Source organism: Glycine soja, chromosome 9 (genome assembly GCF_004193775.1).
Source record: "Glycine soja cultivar W05 chromosome 9, ASM419377v2, whole genome shotgun sequence".
Classification (NCBI taxonomy): Eukaryota; Viridiplantae; Streptophyta; class Magnoliopsida; order Fabales; family Fabaceae; genus Glycine; species Glycine soja.
The window spans coordinates 41,868,139-41,883,046 of NC_041010.1; the positions used below are offsets into that span (position 1 = coordinate 41,868,139).

The 14,908-nt window shown below is 33.2% G+C and overlaps 2 protein-coding genes across 2 annotated transcripts; both read left to right on the forward strand.

Moving 5' to 3' along the window:
- Positions 1-87: 87 nt before the first annotated feature.
- On the forward strand, positions 88-6,035 carry LOC114368997 (secretory carrier-associated membrane protein 4-like). Its single transcript, XM_028326300.1, has 12 exons — positions 88-350; positions 1,551-1,664; positions 1,755-1,817; positions 1,986-2,019; positions 2,135-2,257; positions 3,138-3,200; positions 3,290-3,383; positions 3,649-3,694; positions 3,771-3,838; positions 4,516-4,564; positions 5,401-5,466; positions 5,626-6,035. Exons 1-12 carry the CDS (start codon positions 294-296, stop codon positions 5,656-5,658), a joined length of 810 nt encoding a protein of 269 aa, XP_028182101.1. The 5' UTR covers positions 88-293; the 3' UTR covers positions 5,659-6,035.
- Positions 6,036-10,325: 4,290 nt separating this feature from the next.
- On the forward strand, positions 10,326-14,511 carry LOC114368998 (phosphoribulokinase, chloroplastic-like). The gene is made up of 5 exons (XM_028326301.1): positions 10,326-11,108; positions 13,076-13,160; positions 13,262-13,346; positions 13,497-13,741; positions 13,874-14,511. The coding sequence occupies exons 1-5, from the start codon at positions 10,549-10,551 to the stop codon at positions 14,120-14,122; spliced, it is 1,224 nt and encodes a 407-aa protein (XP_028182102.1). The 5' UTR covers positions 10,326-10,548; the 3' UTR covers positions 14,123-14,511.
- The last annotated feature ends 397 nt before the right edge of the window (positions 14,512-14,908 follow it).

Genomic DNA, 14,908 nt, shown 5'->3' on the forward strand with positions numbered 1-14,908 from the left:
TTCCCACTTCGCACCGCACTGAAAGCAGCAGCATACCGACGCAAGGGTACGAACCGTAAATCAGAAGCAAGGAGAGGGTGAAGAGTAAAAATTCAATTTCAGTTACCTTTTTTCTATCAATTCCAAAACTATATCCCGCGTTACGAACAAGCCAGGTAGCCAGAAAAAAGGGAGAGAAGTGCGGTCTCTCACCGCACGCACTAGCACTGTCTCACTCTCTCACTCTCTCACGCACGCATCATCTCAAACTTGTTCGCACTTTTTCACGGATCTGATCTAACTAAGTTCTCGCCATGAATCGCCACCACGATCCCAATCCTTTCGAGGAAGAAGAAGTCAATCCTTTTTCGGTAATATAATCTCCCTGACTCTCTTTCCGTAGCTATATTTAGTTGTTTCTAAGATTTCTCACTCAGATCCAACCTAGTTTTCGCCCTAAATTTTCGTTCCACCGTGTTAGTATAAATATGGAACTAATTAGGTAACTCGTCGTTTGATCTAGATCTGTGGTTTATTTGCGTCGTTATGTTTTCGTTTCGTTTTCTTGTTTGGCGGCAAACGCGGTTAATTGAGAAAGAGTGTTTGCTGAATCATAGTGTTTGTGCTAAATCAGCACCGACACGAGAAATAGGTGCTGAACTTAGTGTGGATGTTTGTGGAGGACTTGGATCTAGAGAATATGTAGGTTTGCGGTTTCGGTGTTTTCTGAGCTACGCAATTGAGTGGATTCGTGTATTGGAAAATGTGCGTTGCATGAAAGGGTTATTCGATACTTAGGGGTTGGGACACCATAATTGGAAAAAAGGTTAGATAATTGGAATTGGTCAAGGAGTGTGGTTTGTAACGATTGATGCAGTATAGTTTTTGTTTTGTGCGCTCAGTTGTGTGTATGTACAGCTGAGCAGCATAAGTTTACGTGGTGTGCTTGTCTGGACTTAGGACACGTATAGTCTAGAAGAAGTGTGAAGTGTTGATGTAGTTAAGTAGAACTTGCCAATACTTCTGCTGATGTGTTAAATGTGTCCTCTGTGAATTGTGAAATCCCTTGGACCAATGTTTTATCTAAGCAAATTATGTTATGGGCATTAAATTAACTAAACTAAATAATAGTTTAATAAAATCTCCACCTTGTGTTTGTAAATGTAAAAAAATGTTGCTCAAAAGTGTGGTTGTTTGACAGGTTTGGTAATTCTGCATTTCATTGAGTTTGCAGAGTGCTCTTTGTGAGTTTGCTTTCAATTGCTACATTGGCCGAATGTAATTTTACCGTTTACAACAGAATGTAACCGATGGATTGATTTGAGCTTCAGTTCAGAGTTAATTTAGCTGCATGTGTAATAACAAGAGATATTTAACTAATTCAAACCTTGTTAATTCTGACAAACTAACTTTAATGTCTAGTTATACAACACACTTATTGAAATAAGGTGGTCATTATAATTGTCATCTCTAGTGCAAATTGCTAGTTTTGAGAGCCTTGGTATTTGATGCTTTATTGGTTAATTTAAGTCATGGTGTGGGTTTTTTTTCCATTCTATTTGTTCTTCCAGAATGGTGGTGCTGCTCCTGCATCCAAATCACGTATTCCACCATTAGCATCTCAGCCACTGGGCTTTGGTCAAAGGCATGATGCTACAGTTGATATTCCTTTGGATACTACAAATGTAATGTCATCGCTAATTCAGGGACTTCCCCTTATGACTGTAAGATGCTTTTTGGAGTGGCTGATTTTATTCTCCATGATATTTATATAGGACTCCAAGAAAAGAGGTCAAGAGCTAGCTGCTTGGGAAGCGGATTTAAAACGGAAAGAGAAGGTTTATTTTACAATTTAAGCATTCTTTTTGTTGATTTTATTGTCATCATCAACAGTGATATACCTATATTTTCTTAACTGCCTGAATGTATAAGTTCTTGCTCCTGCCACCGTTAATTGTATCCTTGGCTTTTTGTTGATTTCGTGACTCTTTAAAAATCATCTGTAGGAAATAAAAAGAAGAGAAGAGGCTGTTTCTAGAGGTGAATGATGAGACCATTCCATGCTGCTTCAATTAAGTGTTTTTCATTGAATCTCTATATTTTTGCTGGGTCAATAACATATTTTTCTTGTTTAAAAAATAAATGTGCTTATCAGCTGGTGTTCCTGTTGATGATAAGAATTGGCCTCCAATTTTCCCAATCATTCATCATGATATTGCCAATGAGATACCGGTTCATGCTCAGAGGCTGCAATATTTGGCCTTTGCAAGTTGGTTAGGTATGATTGCTTAAATACTATTTATTTATTCGTCATTCATTTATTCATTATTTGGTTGGTTGATTACTTGATTGTTGTTTCAAATTTAATTTATTATCATGTGTCTTGGTTTAGTTAGTATTTAGTAACTGCTTGCAGTTCTCTGCCAAAACAAAGGGTATAATATAAGCGATTATCATAATCAAAATTTTGGGCAATGTTTGGATGGCATAGAATGGGATAGGATAGAATGAAATAAAATTACCAAGGTAGTTGAACTTAAGATTATACTTGGGATCTGGAAGGGTCACAGGATTGTAAATTGTAGGATCATAACATGGGTCTTAACTCTTAAGATCCTACAAAACCTATAGAACTCATATATATGCATATAAAATTGTGTAAATAATAAAAAACCCTTAAATCACACTTTAAATACTTAATAAAACTTTTAAGTTTATAACCATAAGAAGAAAGCAAGTCAACCAAGTCATAGTAAGTCATAAGTGATAAAGCAAAAACAACTTAAGGTAGTAGGCAGTAACCTAGTAGTCTAGCACATAATACCAACTTAAGAGTGCGTTTTGTAAAGATTAAAAAAAACTCTTTTGGTGTTGTAAAGATTAAAAAAAAAACTTTTGGTGTTGTAAAGATTAAAAAAAAACTCTTTTGGTGTAGTTATCTAGTTTCTACATAACTTCTTTATTAAGTATATTAAAGGTGTTGCCTTGTGGAAATTTGTTTCATAGGGTATCTAATCACATCCCCCTTTAACTTCACACACACACACACACACAAACACTCCCTGTAGAGCTTCCTTTTTTTTCATGTCGTCCGCTCCATCATAAACTTGTATGTATCTAATTATTTTCCTTCCATCTATGGAGTGATATCTTTGCAGGAATTGTTCTCTGCCTAGTTTTTAATGTAGTTGCTGTGACTGTCTGTTGGATCAGAGGCGGCGGTGAGCTCATTCTTCTAAACTTGGAAATACTTCCAACTGTTTAGTTTATTGATTGATTTGGACCTTACTGTAAAGCTTACAATGTACAGGTGTTAAAATTTTTTTCCTTGCGGTTATATATGGTCTACTTGGTGTTCCCCTTTCATATGTTCTTTGGTACAGACCCCTCTATCGTGCTATGAGGTCAGCTATGTTTTTCCTCCTAAGTCCCTGAACCTATCCAAACACCATTGTTTTAGGTCTAGTATGGAGTCTCTTTTAGTTACGGGCAGGAGAGACATAAATTAGTGTATGTTTGTGAAAGATTTATTTCCCAGGATATAATTGCTTATTTTTTAAATCTCCGGAAATTGATAAGAGAAGTGATTATTTCTCTAAATAATCTGAACTAAAGTGCACAGCTGATTGTGCACAATGGTTTTTGCTCATGATTGTTTCTTATATGCAGGACGGATAGTGCACTGAAGTTTGGTTGGTTTTTCATGTTCTACTTGGTATGTTAATCTACTACATTATACTGGCTTAATACTACTGAACTAGTGTCTTATTAATTACTGTGGCTTGATGCAGCTTCATATTGGATTTTGCATCTTTGCTGCAATTGCGCCTCCAATTGTTTTTCATGGAAAATCATTAACGTAAGTTCTACAAATTGTATTACATAGTTTACTTGAATTCCATGAAGTTTTTGGTCTTTTTATCGGGTTGGTATTGGGTGTGTAATTTTTTATTATTATATATGGTTTAAAAGCCAAGTGACCTCAAGGAGGAAAATTTTAAAAACTTGTGTTCCAAGACTGTGCTGGTTTGTACTAGTGATAGGCTTTTTCTTAGTATAATGGGGGGAACTTTACTATAATTGGATGTTTTGAAACCAAAAGTTCCTTTACCAGTTTGTTTAGAAAAAAGTTCTTTATAAGGCACAAGAATGTAAGAGAATGATAGGATCCTTGTAAGTGTTTTTGAGCTTTGGATGATCACTTTTATTTATTTATTTATTATGTAGGCATATGCAACATATGAAACATTATAGTGTGGTTATATGTTTATTGATATTTTGTCATATCATCCAAATTGAGGTGGGGAGGAAAAATTGCTGGGGAGGAAAAATTGCTGGGGGTTTAATTTTTTTATTTTTACATTCTTCATAAATTTATTAAATTTATCAAAAGGTAGTTCCGTAGTTGGATGACATTTTGTGCTGTTATTTTATGTCAGCCTTTTGCTTAGTCGTATGTATTAGTAAATGTATTAAATAAGTATAAGTATACATTTCTTTTTAGTTAAATTTCAATTAATTCATTTGAAATTGCAGGGGCATCCTTGCTGCAATTGATGTCTTCTCAGACCATGTATTGGTTGGGGTAAGTTGTATTCTATGTACGCATACCAATTATTTTCTTGTTAGGTGAAATTATTGTCTCTGTTTTAAAATAATCATCATTTAATATTAATGAGCCACGAGCAATTTATTTTCTAAGGTTTCAACTGATATGGTAAGTTTTTTGTTTGCCAAATATATTGCACAGAATAGTTAGAAGCTTTTCTATTCATGCATTGCTCTTGAATATTGTCATTTCACAAATGAGGTTCTTTTACTTTAGGAGTATCTGGTTACCAAATTCTGATGTTATGGATTTATATATTTATAATAATAATAATTTTAAAGTAAATAGACATGAAGGCTATTAATCTTCTCAAGCTGATTACCCCTTCCTCCTATAAAATTATGATCTTATGTTCAAATCAATTGCAATAAGTGTCATGGGGAGTTGGAGACAGTTGAAGCTAATGTTGATTTTGGTTGACTTTGTCTGAGAAACCAAAGAAAATGATAATCAAGGGACTAATTGTGAGGACCTTTCATTGGACGAAGGGATGTAAAATTTGTGGGAATTGGACTTTTATGGAAATAGATTGTGTGCTGCTCTGCTTCTATAAAGGCATGAGTGCTGTGGGCTTGCTGTTGTATTATGTTTTCAGCAAAATCACAACAATCTGGATGCCCTGAGCCATCCGACGATAGGTGGAAAAATATTTGATCACATTTAGCAACTTGTTGAAGTAGCTGGAAAAATGAAAATTTCCTAACCCTTTGTTAATTTGAATTTTTAGTTTATAGTGTAGGGTAAATCAAGTTTCATAACCTTTTCCCTTTGCTTACTTGTTTGGATCCAATCCATGTTTTATATTCATGCAGATATTCTATTTGATTGGATTTGGCATGTTTTGCTTGGAGGCTCTTCTAAGCTTATGGGTGCTTCAGGTGAGGGACATTTTCATCGATTTGAATTTTTATATTGTCAAACAGTAGCTTTTTGTGCATGCTTTTGCTTCATCACCATCGACTTGCCCGTAAATTATTTTATAATGCGTGTTTAACATTATTGCTTCATGATTGTTTCCTTTTCTTTTGTGTGTGCAGAAAATATACATGTACTTCCGGGGGCATAAGTGAGACTGTTCTCTTCTGGATTTTGATCCGACGGCTTTTATAATGTCAATCACTTCACAATGTGGCTTAGCATATTCTTTTTGTCTATCCTCATTTTCTCATACAATATCTTGGTGTGATATTGGTCTTGTTCTTTGTAGTTACCAGGGTTTAGTTTGTATCAGGGTTTAGTTTGTTTGTACCATACTGTGTAATGAATTCTGTGAAGTTCAGTATCTCTTCTAGAGTGTTTCGCTCCAGTGAAAAGAAAATATGCTTTCGATAAGCAGACATGTAGTGGATTTCCATTGAAGTATTATTGTATGGTATTGCAGTTGTGATGCGCCTCAAAAAAGCTAGTCCTCTAGACAAGAAAAAAAAAATACAAAAATTCACTAGCATACGTTGTGAATGACCCGGGATTATTTCTTTTTGAAGCGGTGTGATTACTGAAATGAGCGCAGTGTCTAATTCCATTCACATGACTCAGCATCGGATTTTGCTATCTATAAACCGTGTCAAGTGTTATCAGTATATATGTATAGGTGATCCTATTTAATCACCCAAGTAAACTTAAATTTTTTTTCAACTCGCATTATTATATCAAGAACAAATTAACTTAATTATTTTATAAAAATCTAAAATAAACAGAATTTTAAATTCATTCATGGAATCTTTCGTAAGCAATTTTCTGATATGAAAGTATGGGTTGTTGGACAATAAATTATTATTAATTATTTACGTTGTAGGGGATGGGTTGACGAGCTTCCACTTGCCTCCTCTATATTTTCATCCGTGTTTATTTAAGAAATGCTTGTCATTACTAAAAGATACTACTGTAGCTTAAGTTTTTCACATTCTATTCACGATGAAATATTCCTGCGATTAGATTCACTTAAAAATTTTGTTTATGTTTCTTCTCAATATTTAATCATTAAATCCATTTCATGTGTATTTTTTTATATTTATATTTCTGTTCTTTTCCTTTGTTTACTAATGATTTTTCGCTGTAACAAACCATTGTAAAACAAAAATTGAATAAGCAAGCGAGCTGGATTTCACCGGCCATACCGGCAAATGGGATCCGACTTTTGTGGCTTGTAGGATAGCATCACGCTGTTTACAAAAGTTGACTCTTTTTGACATTCTTACCTCATGATAAACACATACTTTGATTTTTAAGGTTTCCTATTAGTAAATTATTTGCAAGTTTCATGTATTCAGATAATCAACTTGAGAAGATTATTTGCTCATCATTTTCCACCTTTAATTCTATTTTTTAAGCAAACAAGCTGAAATCACTAGATGAAATATTGAAAATGTAAAGCTACCCTGTCTCAAAATACAAATTAGATTCAAAAGATCTTGAGAAATACAAAGGAGAAAAGGAATATTGAACAAATGTGAAAAAATTTCATATTGTCATCACGAATAATGGTTGCGTGTATAAGTGACTCTGGTGGCTCAAGGAGTAGTGATGGTTGTGCAAGGGAGTGACAATGGTTGTGTCAGGAAACAACAATGGTTGTGTGAGCGGGCAACAATGGTGGCTCGAGGGGCTATCATGTTTGCAAGGGAGCGACACTGGTGGCTTGAGGGGCGGCCATGGTTGTGTCAGGGAGCAACGATCATGACAAGACTTATGGATTTGACATGTATTTTTTGTCATTGCAGGTTCAAATAATGATATTATTGTGTTAAATGTATCTAATGTGTTTAATGAAATTTTTTAGGATATGCACTCACGGTGTAATACATAGTGAATGAAACCCAATATGATATTATGAGATACTATCTAGTGAATGACATTTATTCAGACTTTATTATATTTGTGAAGACCATTTTAATGTCACAAGGAGAAAAGAGAAAATTATTTGCACAATGACAAGAATCAGTAAGAAAAGATGTAAAGCGTGCATTTGGAGGTCTCCAATCTTGTTTCGCTATCATATGTGGTCCATCACGTTTCTGAGATGCTTATACATTGAAGAATATAATTTATGCATGTATCATATTGCATAATATGATTATTGAAAAAGAACAACACACGTATCAAAATCATATTGATTATGATAATAAAGATAATGACATGTTGACAAATGAAATATCTTTGAGTGTTCATCCCGATTTCATATCAACATACTCTCAAAGAAGAGTAAATGTTCATGATAGAGGAAAACATCATCAACTTTAGATAGATTTGGTCGAGCATATTTAAGAACATTTTGAAAAATAAAATAATGAAAATTAATTTTGTGTAACATTACATATTTTCCATCATTGTGTATTTTTTTTATGTTTTCAATGTCTTTGGGTTTAATTATCTGTTATTATGTAATGTTCATTGTTTTTTAATTGAATAATATTATGTATTGTGAATTTTTCATTATTTTTAACTTATTATAAAAAAATTAATAGAGTAATTTTTTTTATCATTTCTTAATATTTAATATTTTTATACGTAATGATTCAAAAATTAAATTAATTATTTTATTTGAGTCATAATTAAGTTAAAATAAAAAGACATCATTTTGTTGACTCAAATTTACGTTAAATAATTTCCTTTTCTTCCAAACCACGCTGTTGTTGGCACCTTGAAACAGCAGTTTGAGTTCCCGTACCTACGTAAAGGCCTTAGTGCATGAAATGGGATAACCCCCAATCCAAATGTTGCAAAAGCCAAGCATGCTGTCGATTTAACAAGTACTAAACCCACTGGTTCTAGATCAAAACAACAACCTTCTTCATGTTCTATTTAAACATATAATAATATTCTCCTCGGGAACGTGTAAATATATTATTTGTGGACTATACTACTTGGATGTTGTTCATACTAAACTTTTTTGCGTAGTATATATATTGAGGTGTCATTTTTATAATAATTTCCACATTCGCGTGTGGGAGATGAGGCAATATGCCCAAACCATTGTCCTTTGGTGGTGAACGCCAATGGTTTAGTTTACGTAGTTACAATTCAAAATGTTTTTAAATTTGAGAGGCACTTTTAGAACTCCGATTCATTCTAAACCTTGCATTTTAAACAACCCAAAAGTTAAACTTGAGCACTACCTCTTAAATTTTAATTTGGTGCGAGCACAACGGCCAAACAAGTCGCCTAAGTCTTTCTAAATATATAATTATGTTGATTTTGAGTAAAGATAATTGACTTCGATTGGAATGTCGTAAAAGGACCATGGCATGCAAGTGTCGTCGGCGTGCGTGTGCAAGTGACGAAAATTGTTTTTTTTAAGCTTTGAAAGTCAAAGGCATATTGGTTTGGTGGAAAATGACCAGAATATAAACTAATTGGTATAATTGAACTGAAACAAGTTTGTAAACCTTTTGCTGAAGAAGAATCGATTTAACGAGCATACATAATATATTCCAACTATGATGGAACATCACATTCTTATAAATAGTTCCAGAATAATTAAATTACCTAACAGTAACAGTTTCATAAACTTATTGAACACATTTAAACTTATTCTATATATATGGCTATTTGACCGGGGTCAGGTTATAGGCAGGCGCTTTAGTACCTAATTATGTTTGGGTTATGATATGAAAATAATGTAAAAGGTGAAAGATATACAAAGACAACTAATATATTAAAAGAGAGTATATAAATGGGATTCACGCAAAAAATTAAAATAAAAGAATCAAGATATATAAAATGAAAATGAAAAGGTATGATTTTATAATTATTTTAAGATGACATATATGTTTATTGAATGAAACTAATCACGTCATATCTTATTAGCTAGGAAAGATCAAATTGAAAATAAATTCTTTCTTCTTGAATAAGTGTTTATTTGTAAAAGAAAATATTAAAAAAATAAAATTTGTTAATATATTGCCAGTTTAGTTTTAATGAATTAAGTGATTGGCAATAACCTTTTTTTTTTAAGCTACCTTCGACGTGCAATTGTGTATTGGAGATGGATACCGTGGCCATGAGACCCCTTTAGCAGAAGAAGGCTGAGAAGCACACATATTAGTGATATTATTACATTACATTCACTGTAAGCAGTATTTGACCATGTGGTTCTTACTGGCAATCAAACTAAATTTCACGTTGGTGGTTATTATTATGGGGCATATGCTTTTATATATACCTCACGACCTAACCCTCCACATCTTGTAGTGAGAGTGTCGAAAGGAAGAAACATATGTGGTCCTTGATCAAACATGGTCTCTTACAAGTTCCAATAGCAAGACTTCACATAATTCACACATACATACGTATTGATCTAAAATAAGAAAGCGAAAAAAGGGACATTTACACACATAACAAGGACTAGTATAGTCCAAGAGACCAAGATAGAATTGGATGGCATACACTCCCTTTGAAATCTACTTCACTTCACACCCCTAATCCCTCATCTTCAAAGAGCCACCAGATTCATGCCACGTGGCATGTCAAATATCCAAGCCACACTAACCACTCAGCTCAAGCAAGTTTATATCACGTATGCCATAACCTCATCATCAAATTCCCCCATTTTTTTAATAATGCTAAAAATATCTGGTGCTGCTTTTGTCCTTCTATATAATTTTCTTAAGAGAAAAGTTAAAAGACAACTATACCCTTTTGTTGCTGATTCATCTTTGATATAACACCGCTATTCTATCATTAAAATTACCTCCAAACTTGTCCAAAACAAGGGGTAGTCACAGAAACACATAAACAAGAAGACACCAATATTTTCTTTTTCTCTTTTCTTTTCCTGCTTATAACTGCCTTTTGTTTTGGTTTTAATTCCACCTCATATTTCATATGTGTTCCAAACTTCTTCTTGGAATGTCCCTTCCTAAATAACCCTCAAACAAAAGCCACCTTAACATCTCTTCTCTGAAAATTCTCTTTAGAGAGATAGAGAGATAGAGAGAGAGAGAGAAAGAAATTAAGAAAAAATGGCAGCCTGCACTGTCTACTCAACACAATCTCTGAGCACAAATTGCTCCATCTCAACCCCATCAAAGACACAGCTGAGTTTCTTCCACCAAAAGCAGGTAGTTTTCTGGAGGAACAGCAACAGGGGCAACAGCAGCAGCAGAAGAAGCTATGTGATAACATGTGCAGCAGGTGACTCACAGACAGTGGTGATTGGTCTTGCTGCAGACTCAGGGTGTGGGAAGAGCACCTTCATGAGGAGGCTGACAAGTGTGTTTGGAGGAGCAGCAGAGCCACCGAAGGGTGGCAACCCTGACTCAAACACACTCATCAGTGACACCACCACTGTCATATGCTTGGATGATTACCACTCTTTGGATAGAACTGGCAGAAAGGAGAAGGGTGTCACTGCCCTTGACCCTAGAGCCAATGATTTTGATCTCATGTATGAACAAGTTAAAGCTCTTAAGGATGGAATTGCTGTTGAAAAACCAATCTACAACCATGTCACTGGTCTCCTGGATCCCCCTGAGCTCATTAAACCCCCCAAAATCTTAGTCATTGAAGGCTTGCACCCAATGTAAGTATTGTGCTTCACTAAACTAATAATGGTACTTGCTTTTTTTTTTCAGGAAACATTTGTCATTAACAATTAGTCTAATTGATTTGTTAATTGTATTGCCTAGTGAATCTTCAGAAGTGGGAGGTGGGGGTGTTACGGTTGTTTGAAATTCTCTAACTTTTCTTTATGATTCTAAGGGGTTGTGAAGTGAGGAATTAAATGTGACACGGGTGGTTAAGCTGATACCTTATCCTTTTTTTTCTTCTTGAAAAGTAGATGATTCCTTATCTATCTTTGTTTGATTGTATGGCTGAGGAATTTGCTAGTGATTTTCCCACCTTCCCACGTATGGTGGGGCCAACATGGATTCACTGTCACTCTTTTTTTCATGCTACTCACTGTTACTCTAATAACGCAGACATGTCATATGTTTATGATTCAATTCATGGGGGCATAAAATCTTCTTGACTTCGATACTTTCAAAGTTCTTAATTACTTAATAAAATATTTAGTTGGATTTTGACTTATACATAGTTTTCCTTAATTACTCCCCCCTCATCACATGGAATATATATTAAAATTTTCACTTTCTCTCTTTTTACCCATCTCACACTCATAAGGGAGTGTAAAATAAAAATTATCGTATTTGAATTTTACATCAAAGGGGAAATAAAATTATCGAGTAATTAAACTTTTATGTCTAAATTTAATAAATGACTATTACGTACTGATATCCGCTAATATGGCCAAGTTTCTTAATCTTAATTTTGTAAAATGTTCCTCTCTTTGATCTTTTCATCTTTTATATCGACTTGCACGTGATTCGTAGTAGACTAGTAGTATACGTGTAACTTCTTTTGTAAGAAAATAAAATACGTGTAACTTCTTTCCAAGTCATATAATATCTTATTATCATTCTATTATTTATTTATTTCATAACATTAATTATCTTGCTACGCATTTCTCTGTCTATTCTTCTTATTTAACCTTTTGTTGTGTAAAGAAGTGCTATAAAAAATTATATAAAATGTAATCTCTTTCTCTGATTTTGGTGCGTGCGCTGATTGTGTTTAATTGGTTAATTACTACTTACAACCCAATACAAACAGTCTAAAATTGAATTAAATTGATTTTGAACTGTTTTAATGGTTGAATTTTATATTTAAATAGTTAAATTAATTTAAAAATTGGTTCAATTCTGAATTGATTTCAAAAAATTAATTTTAAATTAAATTGATTTTTAATCAATTTTAGACTGATTCTAAGAGTGAAAATAATTCTCAACTGATCCTTTGAGTTAAAAAAATATTTAGGTGAAAAACTAAAAACCAAAATAATTTTTATAAAACAATTTGATTAATCGAATTGATTTTATAAAATAATACACTTTTTTTAATTAGTTTGGGTAAAAATCAATTTAGTTTAGATTTGATTATAATCTGATTCGGTTTGAATAGGTTTTGTTTTTTACACCCTTCTAGAGCCCAATTCAGAATATTCTACTTATCTTTTTAATTAAAATTTTAACATAATATTCAGTAAAAAAATCAAATTGATTAAAATGATATGAATTCTAGTAAAACATTACCGGAGAAAAAAAAAACTTAGAGTTTGATTTATTCGTATTGTCAGTATAACGGTTTTTACACATACATCTAATAAGAATCCATTTTATCTTTACATCATCTTATCCATTTTTTTTACAGGATCACATCATCTTATCATTAAATGTGTGTAAAAATGTAAAAATATTTTATACTGATAAATGCATATCAATTAAAATAACAATCCATGTGACACTTAAAGTGCATATTTGATAACACTTAAATTTGGAAAAACAATTACTTATTTTATAAAATTTTCTAAAAAAATTAATAATTATTTCTTTACAACAACAAAAAAAAAAACTTGAACCAAAATACCCACGTGTTGCTTGTTATATCAGCTTACTTGATTGTGAGTTTGAGACTCTTCCTTGCATGCAGGTATGATTCTCGGGTCAGAGATCTCTTGGACTTTAGCATCTACCTAGACATTAGCAATGAGGTCAAATTCGCTTGGAAAATTCAGGTAAATATACATAGAATATATATAATTGACAATTCAATGACTTTCCTATTCTTTCCATCAATTACTATGAACTGACGATTATTTTACAAAAAATATTTTAGAGAGACATGGCAGAGCGTGGACACAGTCTTGAAAGCATCAAGGCTAGCATTGAAGCAAGGAAGCCTGATTTTGAAGCATATATTGGTAATCAATTATGATTCCAACTCATGGATAAAAAACCATCTCAAATATAATAAATTAGTACTTTCTTTCAACTTGAACTACTTATTTTCATATTCATTAATTAACTTGTTATGTATAATTAATACTTCTAGCTACTCTTGTTGTTGACAGATCCACAAAAGCAATACGCAGATGCAGTGATAGAAGTGTTGCCAACCCAACTCATTCCAGATGACAACGAGGGTAAGATTTTGAGAGTGAGGTTGATACAGAAAGAAGGGGTTAAGTACTTTAGCCCAGTTTACTTATTTGATGATGGCTCTACCATTTCATGGATACCATGTGGAAGGAAGCTTACATGCTCCTACCCTGGCATCAAATTCTTCTATGGACCAGAGACTTACTACGGAAATGAGGTACTAATAACTAGTCTATTGCCTCCACACACAATTTGAGATGTTCTTGCATGTATGTTTCATATATTGGAATTCAAAGTAAAATTAACTTATATTTTCATTGGTTTTGTTTTGATTTGTGTGGTGAAATAGGTGTCACTTGTAGAAATGGATGGACAATTTGACAGACTAGATGAACTAATATACGTTGAGAGCCACCTAAGCAACCTCTCTACAAAGTTCTATGGAGAGGTTACTCAACAGATGTTGAAGCATGCTGATTTCCCCGGCAGCAACAATGGAACAGGTCTCTTCCAAACCATAGTTGGTTTGAAGATAAGAGATTTATATGAGCAGCTAATAGCCACCAAGGCTGAGACTCCAGTGGCTGCAAAAGCTTAGGAATTGAATTGAACCTGCCATAATAATATATATACATATCGACCGAGCGACGCAGTCAAATTGCATTAGTTCTCATCAAAATCATCATTTTCTTTCTTCTTTCATGTTTTCCACAATTTCACTGTGTTTCATGTTATTTTGTCTATTGTTATTAGGCTGTTCTGCATCATAATTAATGAAAAAAACACATATGTATGTATGTATGTACTTATCCGAGAAAAAAAAGTGAGGCTGAGATTCAGTTATGTTGATACAAGATTGAGACAATAATTGGCTTCTCTTTCTCTAGCTTTATCCATACTGGCATCGCATATTTTCTTATCAAACTTTTTGTGTGTAGTTTGTAAATTAATCAAAGGGAATGATCTAATATTCTATTTGTTGGTTAACTTTCTTTTCCACTGAGGACCAGAATATTCTATTGGTCAAATTAATAAAAAAATCATGGTAGGCCAATGCAATGATCTTCTCTTAGTAAAAGGATGGATTCACTATATTGATTATTGACACTTTTTAAAATGGACTTTACACTCTTATAAATGATCGACGAGTTTGATTTTATTGTGGAAATTTAAATTTTGGAATTTATAAAAAAAATGGATTTCCGGAATTTAAATTTTAAAACTCAACTTATTTTATATTCTTGCAAGTTGCAACTCAATTTTTCATATTTTCAAAACTCCCAATTATTGATAATCTTATGTTGGTGGATTACATTCTTTGCAAACCTCATGTAAGGGATATGGCTTGCTTTTCGATTCCTAGTAAACTACATGCAAGATAATT

Excerpts from the sequence above, each read along its gene's own strand:
- LOC114368997 (XM_028326300.1), top strand. The coding sequence starts at position 294 with ATGAATCGCCACCACGATCCCAATCCTTTCGAGGAAGAAGAAGTCAAT. Across the intron at positions 3,695-3,770 it reads GGTTTTTCATGTTCTACTTG|CTTCATATTGGATTTTGCAT; the intron begins GTATGTTAATCT and ends GGCTTGATGCAG. Across the intron at positions 4,565-5,400 it reads CAGACCATGTATTGGTTGGG|ATATTCTATTTGATTGGATT; the intron begins GTAAGTTGTATT and ends ATATTCATGCAG.
- LOC114368998 (XM_028326301.1), top strand. The coding sequence starts at position 10,549 with ATGGCAGCCTGCACTGTCTACTCAACACAATCTCTGAGCACAAATTGC. Across the intron at positions 11,109-13,075 it reads ATTGAAGGCTTGCACCCAAT|GTATGATTCTCGGGTCAGAG; the intron begins GTAAGTATTGTG and ends CCTTGCATGCAG. Across the intron at positions 13,347-13,496 it reads TGATTTTGAAGCATATATTG|ATCCACAAAAGCAATACGCA; the intron begins GTAATCAATTAT and ends TGTTGTTGACAG.